Source organism: Copadichromis virginalis, linkage group LG14 (genome assembly GCF_057382275.1).
Source record: "Copadichromis virginalis isolate Kocher_CV1m ecotype Utaka linkage group LG14, C_Virginalis_male_GT1.1, whole genome shotgun sequence".
In the NCBI taxonomy this organism is placed as follows: Eukaryota; Metazoa; Chordata; class Actinopteri; order Cichliformes; family Cichlidae; genus Copadichromis; species Copadichromis virginalis.
Window position 1 is genome coordinate 10,791,824 of NC_140631.1, and position 21,038 is coordinate 10,812,861.

General features: G+C 42.0%; 1 protein-coding gene across 1 annotated transcript; it reads right to left on the bottom strand.

The window, feature by feature from the left end:
- Nucleotides 1–5,214: 5,214 nt before the first annotated feature.
- Nucleotides 5,215–18,948, bottom strand: LOC146693436 (TRPM8 channel-associated factor homolog). Its single transcript, XM_085479292.1, has 11 exons — nucleotides 18,173–18,948; nucleotides 17,705–17,921; nucleotides 16,727–17,018; nucleotides 13,828–14,129; nucleotides 13,443–13,617; nucleotides 13,076–13,170; nucleotides 12,217–12,430; nucleotides 10,027–10,263; nucleotides 8,363–8,580; nucleotides 8,096–8,209; nucleotides 5,215–6,225 (listed from the first exon to the last, which is right to left on the bottom strand). Exons 1-11 carry the CDS (start codon nucleotides 18,817–18,819, stop codon nucleotides 5,983–5,985), a joined length of 2,754 nt encoding a protein of 917 aa, XP_085335418.1. The 5' UTR covers nucleotides 18,820–18,948; the 3' UTR covers nucleotides 5,215–5,982.
- Between the last annotated feature and the right edge of the window lie 2,090 nt (nucleotides 18,949–21,038).

Consider the following 21,038-nt stretch of genomic DNA (forward strand, 5'->3'; position numbering starts at 1 on the left):
TTTTTCATCATTCTAAGAGAGTATGCTCAGACAAGTCCTAAAACTAGGCCTTCATATTTTTCGATTTTTAACAGTGCACTGAGATTTTTTGTTTGGCAATTTTCTCTTTTTCCAGCAGGCCTGCAACATCGGAATCGAAAGCGCTACACAACATGTTGAACAATCGCAAGTGAGCTTTTCCAAAATTAAAATGGGCTCAGGAGAAAGCCACTTATTTGGGACAATCAGAAAACAAGTCCCTGTCAAAAAGGATTCAGCGAGGTAATCCAGTCTAAATTTTCTTTTCTCTTTTTTTGAAATGGCGTCATTGCTGGCAGTAGAAACTTATTGCGTCACGAGAGGTTCTACTGTCAGCAAATAAAAAATGGGGACTGACTGGACTGACAAAAGCTTAACTTACTTGACACCAGTATGCAAGAATGCACCTCCACCTACACAGTGACAAAAGGGTGGATGTATGTATGTTTCTTTTTACAGGAGCAGAAAGGTCACACCAACAGGTTGCATGGGCTTTTGGGCCGTGCTGACTTAACCTTTTAATTGCCACTTTCCGTGTCTTTGTGAATTTACCAGCAGTGTGTTATTCATGACCTTGTATTGTTTACAGTGCAGAGGTCACTGTGAGAAAGTGTGCATACAGATGCGCTGCACTAACATCTACATCACTTTTTCCACAGCAGAGGGTTAATCGTGGGTTTTTCAAGAAAGTAAGTCTTCATCACTGGCTGGTAGTAACAATTAGTTAGCTCCAGCTAACAGCAGAGTCCCATGTAAATAATGAACCAGGTGCTCCCCATTTTGATAAATAAAAACCAAAATTTATCTCTGCCCTATCGTAGGAAGGAAAAATATATGTCAATGCTTTTGCATTCTTTCGGAAATGTAGCTGGGTAATTATGTCATTGGCATCGGTGAGCCACTGTCAATATGTGACATATTGAAATCGCATTTGAATTTGCGCTTGTTTTTTGCTTTCACTTTGCAATCGAGCGAACTGTGTATAGAGAGCGACAGCACTGACTGGTGAGTGATGATAATTTGTGCACCAATTCCTCTGACATCGTCTTATCAATCGTTAGCTTACTATGCAAACATGACAAGTGAAATCTCCCGCCGCAAGCTTAAACATGTGAGAGGTTGATCGCGCAGAGAATCGCTGAGCTTATGTGAGTGCCTCTGTAAAAGCAGCAGGACATATATTTTAGTTCTGCTGAGCCAAATAAGACAGGTCAGGGTGAAGAAGTGACAGCCAAAGAAAAGCTTACCACAAAACGGAAAAGTTATGACAAATGAGACTATAAGGCAAAAAGAAAGTGCAGCTTTATGGTTTCATGGACAAAATAATTTCTGTGGCTGCAATATGACGAGCTAAATAACCAGGGCTGCACATAAATGGTCCGCAGGTGCGCATTCGCTATCAAAATAAATAAAAAAACGCGCACAAGATATGAAGTTGCAATGCGTGTTTGCGTACATAAGATTTTAAGGAGGAGGACAGACATTTGTTTAGAACTCTTAAAGATGTCGAAGAAGCTCCTTTAAGCAATTACTTTGGTGTTCCTCCACCTCCAAAGAAATGTCAGAAGGAGTCCGAACCACAAAAGAAGCGCATATTCTCGGAAAAGTGGTTGCAGGAAGTGAGCTGGCTTCAAACAAATGATGAACGCACAGAGATGTGGTGCAGAATGTGCCGTGAAAATCCCACTCTAGCGGACAAAAACAGTGGCATATGGAGGCAAACGCGCGTTGCAACTTCTTATCTGGTGCGCGTCTTTTATTTTGACAGGTAATGCGGACCACTTATGTGCACCCGTGTAAATAACATAATGTTCTGCCGGGTGTGTTGTTGGTTTTCCCTCAAGTCGACAAGCGCCTTTGTTACTGGGACCAGTCATTTTAAGAAAGGCTCCCATTAGAACCCATGAGCATAGCTGGACATAGCATTTGCCCGGTGGGCCGCTGGCGATTTTTTGTTTTTATGGGCCGATGGATTTTTTATTTTTTATTTTTTATTTTTTTTTAGGGAGGGTATATGTAATGAAAGGTGTTGGATTGGCCAATTGGTCATGATCGACTCTGGGCTAGACCGAGGAGGCCGGATGCACCCTCCCCCTTGTTTAGCAATCACGTGATTTTCGCGCATTGCATGCCGGGAACTAGTGGCAAAACAATCAAGTACCGCGTCAAATGCAAGTATTTGCAGCACCACAAAACGTTCATTCTCCGGTTCCAATGCCTTCTTGTTTTTTCTTTGCCGCACAAAAAAGGAATGTACAAAACAAAAGGAGAACAATGCCGGTCCATACAAAGACAGACTCGATGAAAAGACAAAGAAAAGATACGAGGAAAAATCAAAGGAGTGAAAGGGTCAGACCCTTACGAGCACACAGAGTGGACAAAAGACGTTAGCGTGCTGCCCAACTTTCACCACGCTCAGATTTATAATTATACGCTTCTTGGAGTGAGTGCATACACTCATGAAGTTTAGTAACTTCAGGTCACTGCAACAAGCCCAGGTACAGTTTACCGACGGATGGGTACAGGACCTTGAAATGCACCGTGTAGAACGAAAGACCATCGTACGAACAAAGGTAAGTTTACCAGTTTCACAAATCGTCGTCATAAATACACATTTGTTAACCGTTTATTAATATAACCTTTGAGCTCAACGGTAACTAATTAGTAGTGGAAATAATTTCTGGTAGCATTACAGAAATGTAGCAGTGACAATAATATTGTATGCTGTAATCGTACTGGGCAATTAGTGATACAAAACAACTGTTTTATCCTGTGAATAAAAGTATATGTTTTCGTCAATGTACCATGGTAATAACAGAAGCGAAATGCAATATTGTGTCAGGACAATTCACTATTTATGCACAATAAATAAAGGAGCATAGCGCGACAATTTCTGTTCAGCGCCAGACTTGCTTGTAACCTATATCACCAATTATGTTAAGAAAAATGACGTATTAACTACAACAGCAGACTGACCTTTGTGGGAATGCTTGGAGCAGACTAACCTGTGAGCTGGAGTGTTCTGGGACGTTATATTTGGTCTTTGAATGGCTGCAATCCAGGCCATCCGTCGCCTGTTTGTCACTTCGGAAACATGGCTCGAACAATTTCTCTTCAACGACGTAATCCTATAACAACCGATCTCTTTACCCGTCGGCTTCCCGTGGCTGTCATGCGACCGGCTATTGCAGTTAATAATACAACAGCTTCTTGCCATTTTTTGGGTTTCTTTTTATCGCTGTGTAACTGAGTTCAATTGAAAGCCTGCATGCGCTAGTACCTCTTGCCGCAAGTTCCCAGAATCCTTTGCGGTTTTACCCCTGAATGACGTCACATTTTCAATCTTTATCCTGGTGGGCCGGTCTCTAGTCAAAATGCCCGGGCCGATTTTTTGTCCCAGTCCAGCCTTGCCCATGAGAAATGCAAGAAATGCATTATTGCTCAGTCTGCAATATCTTTCCCAGAACAAACACCAATTGCAAATAACATACTAAAAATAAACCTGAAAATCAGTTTAAAACAGCGTACTATGTTGCAAAGAGTGAACTACCACTGGCAAAATTTAGCAGTCTTTGCAAACTTCAAAAAGCAAATGGCCTAGATCTTGGTTCCACTTGCCTCTTACCCGTGACTTCAGTGGAAATTTCAAATTCAGGATCTGACACAGACTGATTCATGTCCTACACAGTTCTTACAAGTTCATAGAAATTTCTGTTCAATTAGAACCAAGTATTTGAGTTGATGATTGTAATTTTTATACAATGTTGTAATTTGTTTTTCAACAATTTTTTGATTAATGTTTTGTTTCCTTTACAATATTATACTTTAATGAATAATATTGTAAAGGAAACAAAACAGGAAACAAAACATCAATCAAAAAAAATTGCTCTCTTTTTTATTTGGGCTACTTAAATTTATTTTGGGCTACCAAAAACTGAAGAGTCCCTGCCCGAAGGGCTACCAGGGATTTAGAAATTTCGCGAGCCCTGCAGATATATATTTTTTATTTTATTACTTTGTTGTTTCAGCAACATTAAATTTAAAAACTGTACTTTTGAGTTAAAATATATATTTATAATTTTAATAAATGACAAATTAAAAAGGCATGAACATTTTTTTTGTATCGAAAAAATATCGAACCGTGACACCAAAGTATCGAACCGAACCGAACCGTGAATTTTGTGTATCGTTGCACCCCTAACAAATAGGTATGCCAATAGTAGTGTGTTAAAACAGTCTCACAAACTCTGACTAACAGAATTTGGTGACTTTGGTGAACCCTCTAGAAAATGTAACAGTCAACATTTCCCAACTAACATGATCACATTCTTTTGTTTATAAAAGAAGTTATCGGATTTAACAGCTGAATGGTTTCATTCCAATATTACAATGCATTTTATATAAAGAACAATATTGATTAACTACACAACAAAAAAATCACTTAAACTTATAATCTTTGTTTTTCAGTCTGTAGTGTTCTAAGCTTCAGTCATACTGAGCCAGAGAGGGGTGATCAGTCCAGGAAGGAGAGCTATAGTAGCCGTTTTTTATGGCCCAGCCAGAAAGTCTCAGCAAACAGGTTCATCTTTCCTGTGTTGTCACGGGGAAGTTGTTTATGTGGTGGCAAGCAGTGAACGCTTTTTTTTCAGCATCCCAGCCAAAGGAGCTACAGAAGAGAAAACAGATGTAGGGATATCTGCGAGTGAGAATATCAATCCCATTTAAACAAGGATTATACATGTGTGTGTATCCTTCATGGGGAAACAAGGACAACATATGTGATGTCATGGTTGCCATGGCATGTTTTCTCAAGGCTACACTACTACCCCAACTCTCTGCCATTTTTCAATTGACTCACAGTAACACACCATCCATATGTCTCTTGTCACCTGACACACCTGACTCCCAGTTATATTGTGTTTACTCTATCCATTCTTTCTATTGGTCGCTTCCTTTTGCCACATTCAGTTTCCCCTTCATGCAGCTCTCCATATCACCTGTAGATGTCCTCAGCCTTTCTTTCTTGACCTGTCACCCGACTCTCACATGCATCTGTTCTACTGATCTTCCCACCCACTCACACACACCTATTGATACCTGCATTTGTCTTCAACAGATAATCTTCTACAGCACAGAAAAAAACGTGAGCTCTAAAGTTTCTTTTCAGAGCTGAATGAAAAAGGAAGTGTCTGAGAGGTATAATTCACGTTTATTGGTGTTTCAGTTGTGAGCAAACAAATATCAGTGTGAAAGTAAAGACAAAGGTTTGCTTAAATAAAGTCTGACCTCTGTATTATGAACCAGCATAATTCAAATGTGCAACAGCAGATCAAATGAAAGATGCAGTTTACTTACTCACACAAAGAAAATACACATCTTCCACATCCACACTCTTACAGTATAAACCTGTAGAAAGTCCCTTGTATTCTTTTGAATATTAATTTCTTTATAAAAATTCATTTTACATAAGGAAAGGGTTGCAGTGCAAGTAAAAGAAACCGAAACAGGTTGGCAAACAGAAACCAAGAGCAAAACAGAAACATAATGCATAATGCATTGTATTTCTTTATAGAGAACAAATGATTGAAATGTATGCTATAGTAGTGCAATGCCTTGGTATGATTTCAGCCCAGAACATGTATAACAAGTCATATTTCCTGCTTGTATCTTCACATCAACTATGAAATAAAAGCAAAGATGCCACTCCTTATACCATCAAAAGTCTAGTCTACCTGGCAGTAAGTGGAAGCCTAATGTACTTCCCCTCGGGAACATGAGAATCACAAACCAGTTGCAATACTGAATTCAAACCCTGCAACCTCAGTACATCATTTCTTTTTTTCTATTCAGATACTCTAAATGTTGTTAAAACAAAACACCCGACACCAAATCAATTCACTGTGTTGCCCATCATTCACTTCAAGCTAAGATATTGGTTAAAACCACCCTTCAGTGGTCTGAGGTTTATTGATACTGGGTCATGGGGTGATTGTTCCAGGGAGGCAGCTGGGACAGCTTCTCCTCAGTGGCTGTTTCTATTGGCCAGCCCCAGGCCTTAAAGAAGCCAGTCAGGTCCATCCCCACAGTCTGGGAGAAAGTCTCAGCATACAGGTTCATCTTTCCTTTGTTGTCCTTGGGGAAGTCCTTTATGTGGTGATACGCAGCAAACACCTTCTTAAAGGCATCCCAGCCAAACCTTTCCTGGAGCTGCAGATGAGGAGACAAAAATCATAATGCTGGTAATCGTGTTACAGTGGGGCAAAAAAGTATTTAGTCAGCCACCGATTGTGCAAGTTCCCCCACTTAAAATGATGACAGAGGTCAGTAATTTGCACCAGAGGTACACTTCAACTGTGAGAGACAGAATGTGAAAAAAAAATCCATGAATTCACATGGTAGGATTTGTAAAGAATTTATTCGTAAATCAGGGTGGAAAATAAGTATTTGGTCACCTCAAACAAGGAAAATCTCTGGCTCTCACAGACCTGTAACATCTTCTGTAAGAAGCTTTTCTGTCCCCCACTCGTTACCTGTATGAATGGCACCTGTTTGAACTCATCATCTGTATAAAAGACACCTGTCCACAGCCTCAAACAGTCAGACTCCAAACTCCGCCATGGCCAAGACCAAAGAGCTTTCGAAGGACACCAGGAAAACTATTGTAGACCTGCACCAGACTGGGAAGAGTGAATCTACAATAGGCAAGCAGCTTGGTGTGAAAAAATCAACTGTGGGAGCAATCATCAGAAAATGGAAGACATACAAGACCACTGATAATCTCCCTCGATCTGGGGCTCCACGCAAGATCTCATCCCGTGGGGTCAAAATGATCATGAGAACAGTGAGCAAAGATCCCAGAACCACACGGGGGGACCTGGTGAATGACCTGCAGAGAGCTGGGACCAAAGTAACAAAGGTCACCATCAGTAACACACTACAACGGCAGGGAATCAAATCCCGCAGTGCCAGACGTGTTCCGCTGCTGAAGCCAGTGCATGTCCAGGCCCGTCTGAAGTTTGCCAGAGAGCACATGGATGATACAGCAGAGGATTGGGAGAATGTCATGTGGTCAGATGAAACCAAAGTAGAACTTTTTGGTATAAACTCAACTCGTCGTGTTTGGAGGAAGAAGAATACTGAGTTGCATCCCAAGAACACCATACCTACTGTGAAGCATGGGGGTGGAAACATCATGCTATGGGGCTGTTTTTCTGCCAAGGGGACAGGACGACTGATCCGTGTTAAGGACAGAATGAATGGGGCCATGTATCGTGAGATTTTGAGCCAAAACCTCCTTCCATCAGTGAGAACTTTGAAGATGAAACGAGGCTGGGTCTTCCAACATGACAATGATCCAAAACACACCGCCCGGGCAACAAAGGAGTGGCTCCTTAAGACGCATTTGAAAGTCCTGGAGTGGCCTAGCCAGTCTCCAGACCTCAACCCCATAGAAAATCTGTGGCGGGAGTTGAAAGTCCGTGTTGCTCGGCAGCAGCCCCAAAACATCACTGCTCTCGAGAAGATCTGCATGGAGGAATGGGCCAAAATACCAGCTACTGTGTGTGCAAACCTGGTAAAGACCTATAGTAAACGTTTGACCTCTGTTATTGCCAACAAAGGTTATGTTACAAAGTATTGAGTTGTATTTTTGTTATTGACCAAATACTTATTTTCCACCCTGATTTACGAATAAATTCTTTACAAATCCTACCATGTGGATTCATGGATTTTTTTTTTTCACATTCTGTCTCTCACAGTTGAAGTGTACCTCTGGTGCAAATTACTGACCTCTGTCATCATTTTAAGTGGGGGAACTTGCACAATCGGTGGCTGACTAAATACTTTTTTGCCCCACTGTATGTGCACTCCAGTGTGGACAAAGGACTGACTGTTAAGATACTGTTTATAATTATGTCTCCACACTTTCTTAAAAGTGACTTAATGGAAAACATTTCTTGAACTCTCCTTGTTTCACACTCTGCTTTCAGTTTTATATGCAATCATTTTTTTTCCTATGGAAGCAGGTCACTCCAGTGTGGACAAAGGACAGTTTCTCTACAGAGCAGAATTCTCTCACCTGCATATATGTTTCCAGAGCCACCCACATGCTCCAGCTCTCAGGTGTCCTGTCTCCCGCGACATAGTCATTTATTCGACTTTGTCGGTTTGCTGAAGTCATGGCTCCTTCAGTCTGCATTAAACAACATGGGATGAGATGATTGTAAAATATTGTACTCTAAAACATAGTTAAGTGGTTTGTCATCATATAACATCAAAGAAGTTATCATAAAAAGCGTAACAATATAAGATGTTTCTGGCCATTTGTCTTTGTCATTTACTCCACCTTCTCCCTGTCGACGCCCAGCACCTCTTCATTCACATACACTGACCACAGGTTGCATGTACACTCTGTGGTGTTTGGTGGGAACTCCCAGCAAGCTCTCTGTTGATTGTGTCCCAGTTCATGGATGGGGCCCCACATTGGATTGCCTTTTTTGACGCCGACCAGTTCATGAGCTGTCATTTTGTGTGCCATGATTGGATAACCTGCATGCATCCAGCCTGAACAGAAAAAGAGCAATAAACAGTGGTATAGTGATAATTCTTTCAGATTTTACAGCATTGATAGACAAAAAAAAAAAAAAAAAGAGAGAGAGAGAATGCCATTGTATCTATCTGAGCAAAGAACCAAACAAAATCATCATTACTCTATAGTTGATCACTGAAAGGGTGACTGTAGCTCAGGTGGCAGAGCAGGTCAGCTACTAACCAGAAGGTTGGTGGTTTGATCCCAGGCTGCTCCTGTCTGCATGCCAAATATCCTTGGGCGAGATACTAACCCCATTTTGCTCTCCGATGCATTCATCAGAGTGTGAATGGTAGCTACTTAGCACTTAAGAGTTCAGAAAAAAGTGCTTGTGTGAATGGGTGTGATTGGGTGAATGAATTAGTTGTATAAAGCGCTTTGAGTGGTCAGAAAGAGTAGAAAAGCGCTATATAAGAACCAGTCCATTTACCAAGTGTGAATAGTGGCAGAATGCCCGAACTCCCCAGCAACCTTCACCACAGCTCATCTGAGCTTTCAAGTGGGTTGTTGGAGCAGAGCATCTACAGGCTGGACAGCAGCTGCCTCCTATTCACACCTACATGGGTGACATGAAATTGAAGCCCAGCAAATCTTGGAGCTTATCTTTTGCAGGCTATCCATGTAATATCCACTCCAGTGCTGGCAGAGCAATCAGTCAAACATTCAGGGCAGTGATAGAATGGGAGGTTTAAAGACTCAGACCATATTGACTAACTGAGGAAGAAACGCCTTGTTGTCATAGATAGAACCTGCTACTCTCGCAAATTCAAAAAATACGGTGTTGGCAGTTCGTATTACTCTCCCATTTGTTGTGGCTTTCAACACTCTGTGAGGTTCCGATCACAAACATATAGACATAGCAGCCGATGCAGAACAAGGTGTACCTAGGTATTTCATGTAGAGGTGGGTTGCAGAGGACAACAATCGGGTCCCCGAGAAGAAAATGTGGATTCAAGCCATCACTATCAGAAGCTGATGAGTGAAGCAGTAATTGGCTTTGGAAGGAAAGGAAGTACACCAAATGGGCTGCAAGATGTCTGACATGAGGGGTTGAAGCAGAGGGAGCAGACTTGGGATGGCAGGTATTCAACTTGAGCTTTCAGGAGAGTCCACACTGATTTCTTGGTTGGTTACTGTTTTCTTCTTCTGAGTCTGGCTTCCTGTTCCCAGTGACTCCATCCCAAGCAAATAAGAATGAATTACTCAATTAAAACAATTAATTCCTTCAAAGGAGTGTTAGCTGTGTTAGGAGCTAACACTCCTGAGTGTTAGGAGTGCCAGCTGGTCCAAAGACTGGTCCACATGTAACCAGTCAGTCACCCAGCGTTTTTTTGGTCAGGCCTTATGTTCTTGGGAGTCTCTAAGAACAAGCAAATAAGTGCAATGTGTGTACTGTACAACATGAGGCACAATGCACTTACCGTGAGAAATCTGCACATCTGCCACAAAGCGCTCCTTGCGGGGAAATTTGTGTGGTTTGGCAGCCAGATCTGCAATGGCCCTCATCATTTCATCCCACAGAGCAGCCAGCTCATCTGGGCGCTCCAGATCCCGAACAACATCTGCTGGTATGGTGAGAATAATGTTTTCAAACTCCAACTCTGCCCAGGGTGAAGGAGCCGTGCGCAGCATTAACCACTGAGCTGCAGTTGTCACACCTGAAAAGAGCAAAGAGAGGAGTGGATCTACTAAAATGCTTCAGGCTATAACATATACAGGGAGTGCAGAATTATTAGGCAAATGAGTATTTTGTCCACATCATCCTCTTCATGCATGTTGTCTTACTCCAAGCTGTATAGGCTCGAAAGCCTACTACCAATTAAGCATATTAGGTGATGTGCATCTCTGTAATGAGAAGGGGTGTGGTCTAATGACATCAACACCCTATATCAGGTGTGCATAATTATTAGGCAACGTCCTTTCCTTTGGCAAAATGGGTCAAAAGAAGGACTTGACGGGCTCAGAAAAGTCAAAAATAGTGAGATATCTTGCAGAGGGATGCAGCAGTCTCAAAATTGCAAAGCTTCTGAAGTGTGATCATCGAACAATCAAGCGTTTCATTCAAAATAGTCAACAGGGTCGCAAGAAGCGTGTGGAAAAACCAAGGCGCAAAATAACTGCCCATGAACTGAGAAAAGTCAAGCGTGCAGCTGCCAAGATGCCACTTGCCACCAGTTTGGCCATATTTCAGAGCTGCAACATCACTGGAGTGCCCAAAAGCACAAGGTGTGCAATACTCAGAGACATGGCCAAGGTAAGAAAGGCTGAAAGACGACCACCACTGAACAAGACACACAAGCTGAAACGTCAAGACTGGGCCAAGAAATATCTCGTGACTGATTTTTCTAAGGTTTTATGGACTGATGAAATGAGAGTGAGTCTTGATGGGCCAGATGGATGGGCCCGTGGCTGGATTGGTAAAGGGCAGAGAGCTCCAGTCCGACTCAGACGCCAGCAAGGTGGAGGTGGAGTACTGGTTTGGGCTGGTATCATCAAAGATGAGCTTGTGGGGCCTTTTCGGGTTGAGGATGGAGTCAAGCTCAACTCCCAGTCCTACTGCCAGTTTCTGGAAGACACCTTCTTCAAGCAGTGGTACAGGAAGAAGTCTGCATCCTTCAAGAAAAACATGATTTTCATGCAGGACAATGCTCCATCACACGCGTCCAAGTACTCCACAGCGTGGCTGGCAAGAAAGGGTATAAAAGAAGAAAAACTAATGACATGGCCACCTTGTTCACCTGATCTGAACCCCATTGAGAACCTGTGGTCCATCATCAAATGTGAGATTTACAAGGAGGGAAAACAGTACACCTCTCTGAACAGTGTCTGGGAGGCTGTGGTTGCTGCTGCACGCAATGTTGATGGTGAACAGATCAAAACACTGACAGAATCCATGGATGGCAGGCTTTTGAGTGTCCTTGCAAAGAAAGGTGGCTATATTGGTCGCTGATTTGTTTTTGTTTTGTTTTTGAATGTCAGAAATGTATATTTGTGAATGTGGAGATGTTATATTGGTTTCACTGGTAAAAATAAATAATTGAAATGGGTATATATTTGTTTTTTGTTAATTGCCTAATAATTGTGCACAGTAATAGTCACCTGCACACACAGATATCCCCCTAAAATAGCTAAAACTAAAAACAAACTAAAAACTACTTCCAAAAACATTCAGCTTTGATATTAATGAGTTTTTTGGGTTCATTGAGAACATGGTTGTTGTTCAATAATAAAATTATTCCTCAAAAATACAACTTGCCTAATAATTCTGCACTCCCTGTATAAAAAAGGACTAGGGGTTAGCTAGCTTTAACTTAAAGTTAGCTAATGTCCCATACTAGATAAATTACAAACTTGTGTCACATCAAGATCTACAGAGACAAATAACGACTTTATAATGATGAGGTTTCATAGATAACAATGGTCCACAGGAAATTAATGCTCATGATATAAATCACAGTCTTTTCATTTTATACAGTACATTATACATTATGACGTACACAATTATTGTTCAGTTAGTAGCTTTGATTAACAGTTAAGAAACCCTGTTTCACTGTTACTTGGAGACACACTTGGATAAACACATATTACAGTTCTATCCACCACAGACTCACCAGACTTGTAATATGGAGCAGGTACAGCCATCTGCACTATGACCTCCAACCCCTTCACTTGTGTTTTGGGTGGGGCCACCAGGTAAATGAGTCCTCCCCACAGGTTCCAAACCTGTATCATCTGTGCAGTGACAGGAAATCGCTCATGGACAGATGGTGGTCTCTTCAGCTCGTCATTATGATGCAGTGAGTCAGTTTGACATCCTATCTGAATCTGCAGAAGAAAAGGAAAATGCATTATTAGCATGTGTTAGTTAACTGAATAGGTGCCAGAAACTGCAGTCTCTCTCTTTTTTAAGCCTTAGATTTTGGACTATTGCCGCATTGCCTGATAGGAATCTCCCTGCCAAATCTGATCTTTCTACCAAATTTTTTTTTACATTTTTAAAGTAATTATAACTGCAGTTATGTTTTTGTATCTGCGTGACCTTGTTAAATTGGGTAACTTGACTCTGTCTCATCCCAATATGGTCATTTGCAATTAAAAAAAAAAAACCGAACATGATTGTAGCCAGAGTACTGAAGTTGAGGCTTTAAGCTTTAAAACCAGTGGGTGATGTCACCCACCCATTAGATATAGGTGGATTGATATTGAAGGCTGAGGCATGCCATATCATTATACTGCTGGGGGCAGTCTAGTGGGCTTGACTGGAATCTCAGCTTATACTTATGATGGTCTATAATCTTCAAAGTATCACATCAGGCTAGAAAATGCATATTTAAAATAAATAATGAGAATAAAATATTGTGGACCCCAACCTTTAGGAGGCATCCCGATTAGATGCCTCCTGAGGACAGAGACTTACATGGGGTCAGCATTATCACTGAAATTAAAATCAATTGACTTCATATGCTGTACCTTCCAATCCTTGTTGACGATCTGAGGTGGTATAGCGATGTAGGTCTTCATACCAGGAGAGAGGTAGAGACCTGTGCTGATCCACTCTTCCCCATCTGAAACACAATTATGTTTAAAAAATAAAACAACACAGTCAGGGACATTTGCAGGTATAAAATCAGTATTTTAAAAACTGTATTTCACAGTTTTCAGTGTCTACAGTGAGGTTCACAGATTAAAACTGTGTAACATTAAGTAACAAACATTGCTGCATCATGGTTAACATTGCTATGTGATTCAAATGTGTTAGCAAAACAATAACCACTGTACACATATTGTAAATTGTAAACTTATAACCAGTTCACATAACACAGCGGAGAGATCTGACCTGCTGTATTGACATCAACCTTGATCCGGTGGTTATAGACAACAGGCATCATTGGGTTGTCCTTAATGAGGTAGGGCAGGAGAGCGTCAGGGTCTGAGGAAACCTTATATACCTGGGTACCCACAGCGAGGAGGAGGTGGTCTTTGGGACTCTTTACAGGGCAGCTGTCACTCACCTTGAAAATGAATAGTGAATGTTATAAAAATTATCTTTCGCACATTATCACAGCATCTGCAGCCAAAAAAAAAAAAAACTACCAAAACCAAACATTCATAGATTGGGCAGCTGTCAGTCATTGATCACTTATAGCTGTGAGAAGTCAACAGCACTGTTTCATTCTTTTGGAATTTTTTTTTAAGATGATCATATTATGTTGTCTACTCACTTCTGGCAGGCCTGATGTTATTAATATATCCGTGAGTGTGGCCAAAACTTGTCTGTAGTGGGAGGAGTCATGGGCTTTCATCTGCAAGTAGACGTTGCAGTCGTTGCCCAGCTTTTTCAGATATCTCTCCTCATGTTGGCTAAGTTCTTCACCTGTAGTCACATGGGCAGCGAAGCGGTTTAGAAGGTGGCGGAAGTGGTAGCTGTCTTTAATAGCCTGGCTGGGTACAGGGGCTTTGTATGATCCTCCTCCGATTGTTGCTCCCAACAGGCTCAATCCCATTTGGTTCAGGATCTTGTTCCCTGGAAGATATTAAAGCAAATCTGACTTAAAATACTCTCGTTTACTGTTGGAAGTGTAATGACTTTGGTTTTTTCATTAAACTGCAGAAGGTTGTTTTTTTTTGCCCAAGATGTGCCACCTTATCATCACTGTAGGCTATTAGAGCTCTGTATGTATATAATAAAAGAGCTTTGTGATGTTTTTATGAGCAATCATGGCTTGTAGTGTAAAATGATTTAAATGATACAGGCAAACTATAAAAACACTACCAGAAATTTTGAGTTTGAAAACAAGCCCAAAAATATTTTTTCACATTTAGTGACTCATGTATACCACATACAGTTAGGTCCATAATTTGTTGGACAAGAGAAGACTCCAACTGTCAGTTTCAAGAGGAAAAATGCATGGTCCATTCTGGCCGTGAATAAGCTTTTTAGCCTTGCAGGACTTCTGGAAACAATGCTGGGTCAATAATAATAATAATTAGTAGTAGTAGTAGTATCAGTAGTAGTAGTAGTAGTATCATTTCCTCAGGGCAGTCACCCGTAAACTGTGCGAGTGACTCCAGCAGATTCCAAGACCAACATCCGAGATCTCTATCAAGAAGTGTACAGTCCAGGAAGCACCAAAGATACTGTGCAGAATACTTAATCTCTTAGTAGAGAGATTAGAGGAACCGAGCTTGAAAGATAAAGTATGTCAGCAGAGTGAGTGGTATTTTGAACTGACACCACTGTAATGTTACTTTGGTGACTTATTGGCCCACATACACCTACATGATTACCAGCCAGCAATAAATGTCCTAAAAGGAAGGAAATCTCAGTCTTGTATCCTGACCAGCACTCAGGGGTAAGTATTGACAACCCTCGAGTGCAAAACAGAGCTCTTATTCCTCAATTCCTCATTTTCATGTCTGATTTCCTGGGAAACAGCACAGCGATATGTGTGTGTAGCTTTCTATCATCCAGAGCTTTAAAAAAATAAAGGCAACTGGATTTTATTTAAGTTTGTGGAGATGTTTTAGCTCTTATCATGATGCATTTTCAGTTCTAAAAACTACAGTTGGAGAGTCCCAGGTACTTAACCTCTAGTGGGGGTTTTCTGCTTTGGAGGTGGAAGTAAAGGTTGCTGACCCACTGTTGATTATGTGAGTCATTAAATGAGCCAAGGTGTGAAAAAAGGCATGGGTCCTTACCATCACTAGTCGTTAAGGGTGAAACCACTGTAAAGCCTTGCCTAACTACATCATGTAACCATTTTAGGTCAGATAGGACAAGATGTGAGTAGTGTGAGTTCACTTGGTACATAGGTTGGTCTATGTAAGGGATTTGGGGAAACTAGAGGACTATAGGAACGACCTCCACTTTAACCTGAGACGCAGACAGACTGAATCTCACACTGGTTCCCAGGAGTTTGTGCCTTCGTTCTACACTCAAGGACATGGACCTGAAAAGATCTTATGGGAAGCACAGAAACAGCTCCTGAGTAAAAGGATAGGATGGGTCCATTTCACCATAGATGCACTCCGAAACAAGATCAGCCAGACCCTGAAGGAATTTAGAACATTCTTACCATCCTCCATTGTAGAAGAAGTTTCAAAGTTGATGGACAAAGGTCAGTTGGTACAACACATCAAAGGCCAAAGACAAATCAGGATTAAGCTTTCAGCAACCTTCTCTAGTGCAGGAAAACTCACCACCAGGTGGTGATCAGTTGACAGCTCGACTCCTCTTTTCACCCGAGTGTCCAGAACATATGGCCACAGGTCTGGTGATATAATTATAAAATCGATCATTGACATTCCCCGACCCAAAAGCACAGGGAACAAACCTTCTTTTCCACCAGGAGAAACACCAACGTACAGGCAGCAAGCCAAGGGGATACAGATACCCACCCCAGCCCACTGCGTCTCACCAAGGGCAACTCCAGACTGAGACAGAGTCCAGCCCTTCTCCAGGGGTCTGCTTCCAGAGCCCAAGCCATGCTTTGAGGTGAGCCCGACTATATCTAGCCAGTACATCTCAACCTCACGCACTAACTCAGGCTCCTTCCCCACCAGAGAGGTGACATTCCATGCCCCAATCACTAGTTTAGGTAGTGGGGGATCAGTCCACCAGGGCATCCACTCCTGGCCACTGCCCAACACACATTGCACCCGACCCCTACAGCATCTCCTGCTGGTTGTGAGTCTACAGGACAATGGGCCGATGTCCCTTTTCTGGGCTCTGTCTGGCAAGGCTACATGGACTAAGGCCTAGCTGCCAGATGCTTGCCTTCAGGCACCCTTCCCGGGCCTTGCTCCAGGACGGGGCTCTGGAATTCTCTGCACTGGAAGCTGGGAAGTCATTGCTGAGGAGATCACATTTATTGGAACTGCTTTGGACTGCATTATTTTACACTGTAACCAAATTCCCTGTCTGCGAGTCCTGCGTTAGGTCCTGCTTTTCTGACATACTTGGCAGACTCAGCCTAGAGGCAATACACTCTCCTTACTCGAAAGAATGCTAATTAAAGCCAAGAAGTTATAAGTCATATTATCTGGGCCAGGAGCAACCAGATCCTTAACTTTATATATCTTTATAACTTTATATATCACTCTTGTCGTGCATTTTCATACCTGAGAATTCCGTTAGCACATTTTTCCCAGCATTTGAATGAGCCCACCACCAGGCATGTCCTCCAATCAGCAGGCCTCCTCCCTCTGCCACAAAGTTTTGGATTTCCTCCAAATGCTCAGTGATATATGCTGTACACACAAACACACTGAGGTCTTTCCTGAAGTTTGTCTTCTCACACTTCAGCCCTGAATCACTGAGAACTTTGAGTGCAGGATCCATCATTACACCAACAACCCCTCTGCGGCCTTCATCCAACCAGTGAATGGCATTTTTCCAAATTGGAGCCATGCTCTAAAACAAAGGAAGAAAAGCAGCAACAATACAGTCATGTGTTTAATAATAATAATCTTTGCAAGTTTACAATTCCACTATTCATTTACTCTCACATTCACACTGGTGGAGGCAAGCTACAGTTGTAGCAGACAGAAGCGAGGCTGCCATATCGCACCATCGGCCCCTCTGGCCATCACCAGTAGGCAGTAGGTGAAGTGTCTTGCCCAAGGACACAACGACCGAGACTGTCCGAGCCGGGGCTCGAACCGGCAGCCTGCCGGTTACAAGACAGACTGCCAACTCTTTGAGCCACGATCGCTCCAGATTATCTGATATATAAAAGGTTTGGGAGATTAGCAGAAATATTTAACTCTTTGAGAACTACTTCCTGTTAACTCCTAACCCTATCAGGATATGTGAATTTTAGGGCATTTGAAATGTTTTACTTAAAGGTAACTATATTTACATTTTTTAAATGTAAATTTATTTTTTACTTCCAAACACTAGGGTAATCCGTAGGGAACTGCTAATGTAGACAAATGTAATGTACACCGAAATAAATGTTGAAAGGAAGCATATTTACTGTCTAAGCTGAAACATGCTATCTATAAAATAGTGCATTCGTGTACAATAGGAGCAAATTCCTGTTATATGTTCATGAAAAAAGCTTTAATTTAAATTCTAGTTCAAGGTGTCAACTTTACCTCAAGTCCCAGAAATCCTTCATGTGAAATCAAAATGACTCGTCCCTGTCCATAATAGGCTCCTGCGAGGAATGCCCGTCCATCATGTGTAGTACCGATGGGAAAAGCTAGCGGTCCATGGACTAGAACCTCAGAAGCAGTTGACCCCTGCGGGAGCTCGAACTCTGAAATTCCCTGGAGTAAGAACTCTAAGTCATCCTCAAAATCCTTACCTATGCTGCATTTGAAAGAGGGAAGAATAAAAGGGGAAAGACATTTTAAGAAGGAAAGACAGTCTATGGAATGTATTTTGTTTGCATTTTAATTTTTTACACTCTAGAAATGGGTAAATGGATATAGAATAAAATATATTTAACAACTAACAGAAAAAAAAATCTGTTTGCTTCAGTGACAGATAAGCTGTTTACTTTTGATAAAATTGTAATCTTTGTTTATGTGCAGTAAAGCAGAACCAATAGAATCACTCACACCACAGACATCCAGGAGGACGGGATCTGAGGGTAGACAGGCAAGTTCTCCGCCTCACCACAGTTCTTAGAAAAGTAGATTCCTGCCACTCCCGACACTTTATTCCCATCAAACTGATGCAGTGCGTTCTCTTTGGGGTGATCTGCTGCCCAACTCCACGCTTGTCCAGCTATCAGCACCCCTCCTCCAGCTTTCAGAAACGTCACCAGCTCCATTGAGTCTGAGCCCACGCTGTAGGCATCGGTCACATAAACACCAACTCCCAGGTTGTCACTGAAAGCTCCCACAACTTCTACTTGGAAGCTGGATTTTTGAAGGTTATTAGCAACTGCACTGACATTTCTGTGCACCCTTACAGAGAGGTTATCAGATCCATCACCTCTCAGCCAGGTCAGAGCATTTTCTACCAGAGCAGGAAAGGCTGTCAAGTAGCCCTCATGACCCAGGACCACAATCCTTCCACTGCCGTACAGAGAGGCAGCCATCAGCACCTGACCTCGGCTGTTCATTGCTAAAGGAAAAGCATGGTCTCCGATCAGCAACAGGTCAGTGGGAACATAGGATCCCTGTAGGTCCAGCTCCTTCAGGCCTCTCATCAGGGAGGTGTAGGCCTCTTCATGTTGGTTTTGGAAGGACTGGTTGGACATGGCCTGTAGGATTTGTAATTTGAAGACAAAGAAGAAGGTGCCGAAGAAGGCAGAGAGCAAGATATCAGGAGAAGTTATCTTAGCCCCTGAGGTTCAACTCTTCTTATGTAGAAGTTGTCCTGTAGTTGTCCTTGTTCTGTCAAATGAGAGCAGGAATAGGAGGAGTGCCTACTTCAGGTGCCCTAATAATAAGGGGAGGGTTTACTGTGATGACAAACCCATGGACAAACAAATGGCCAGAGCTAAATTAAACATCAGATTCATAGAAAAATATCAGCAGTGGATAAGCTTTCTCAGAATAGGAATGATGTTTCACTGTGGCTGAATACACACCCTAAAAGAGGATTAAGCAAAACCTGCTCATCATGTCGCTTGAAGTTAACTAGTGTGAATGATACGAACACAACAGAAAAAACTCACACAATACACTCACCATGTTGCAATTCTGACCACAAACATGCGTGTTTGTGACACCATGTATATCCTGGTGTCACTGAGGAAGCCCTCACTTCCTCAGTGAGGGCTTGCTCCAGCTGGGAGAATTGACATGATGTTTTCAAATGCCAACGCTGAAGGCAGTGCAGCAACCACCACATTTCAGAAATGAAAGCTGCATTTGTGTATTGTAAACTGAGTCTAAGTCTGATACTAAGGTAACTTTTTGAATCTTAAATTGTACATATTTAAGATTCAGTTTGTGTCAAACTGCAACAAACACTCCACACTCTGACTGGCACAGTCGAAGTAAGAAACTATATATTCTACTATTCAACCACTAAGATTTCCTGACTCGGAGCAACATGTAAATCTAAGCATGAGGCAGATCTACTGTACACAGGTAAATTCTGTTTGCCAGGACAAAAAATAACCTGCACTGAGAAGTGAATGGTCCTAAATGTTCCATCACGCTGGACAAACAAGCCAAATTCCCTCCATCTCTTTAAGAAGGCAACACAGAAACATGCATAGATGATGTCATGGTTGTCATGGATTTGTCCCTTTCAAGGTTACTCCCTTCCACCACACCCTGTCCTTCCTTCCCTGCCTCACAGTAACCTAACACCTTAGGGAAATGAGGATCAGGGTAAGCTTGTCTGCAGTCTGAGCTGACTGTGAAGAGCTTTTTAACCTCTTAAAACAGTGTGGGGCATTTTAGCAGGCTCCTCAGCCTCAACACCTGGCTTCAGAATAAACATAGGTTTTATTGGCAATTTTAATCTGTTGTTCCCTTTTTAGGACAGATGAAAACCAGCCCAACTGGTTAGTTGGCTCATTTCTAGCAGTTGACATGCTGTATATTGTCCATTTTGCTACACGTGACTGCCTCTGGAGCCTTCTTCCCCTTCTCAGCCATGAGTAGTTCTGTTTTATCTGCCAGCTTTGTTAGGATGCCTGGGTCGTTGACCCAGGATTTTTGAGTTTATTATATTATTTATCTTTTCTAGTCTTTGGTTTCTTTGTTAGAGTTCTTTCTTATGGTTTAGGTCTCTGTGTAATCCTTAGTTGCTGTCTCCCCTGTCTGCTGTATCCCCGTGTCCAGTCAGCGTCTGTCCTGGTCCCACGTCTCTGTTCTCTCTGTTGTAGTGCCTGCCTGTGAGTCTGTGTCTGTATGTTCAGTCTGTGTTATGTTTCCTGTTTTGAAGGTCCTTGTCTTATGTTAATGTGTCTGGTTTTGCTTCTCCTGTTTCGTTAGGCCTGATTTGCCCCAGCGGTGTTTCCCTCCTGTTACCCATTCCCTGATTGCTTCCTCTGTGTATTTAAGTATTGTGTATTCTCAGTTTTGTTACCCTTTTGAGTTCAGCATTAAAACTGTTTTGAGTTTACATTGTGTCTCCGAGCATCTGCACTTTGGGTCCTTTCCCTGCCTGCACACAGCCGTTCCATAACAAGCTTTCTCTGCAGGCCTCACAAACTAAGTCCACTGTGTTGCTATCCTATGTCCACAACACTATCACCCCCCTGTAACCTATCTTATGCTACGTTGTACTTATTATCCAAATTACTTAGTGATCACAATTTAAGAGAAAATGATAAGTCACTGACCTCAAAATCTGATCAGGTTAACCAAACTCTGTAATTATAACACACAGAAGGAGACTGTAACATTTTCATCAAATTTCTACTCCCTTCTTAATTTTTTCATTCAACAGAAGGGTTTACAGGAACAACTTAAATTGTGTTCCATTTACTTCTCGCTTCTTCTTTTTTCAATTCATTCA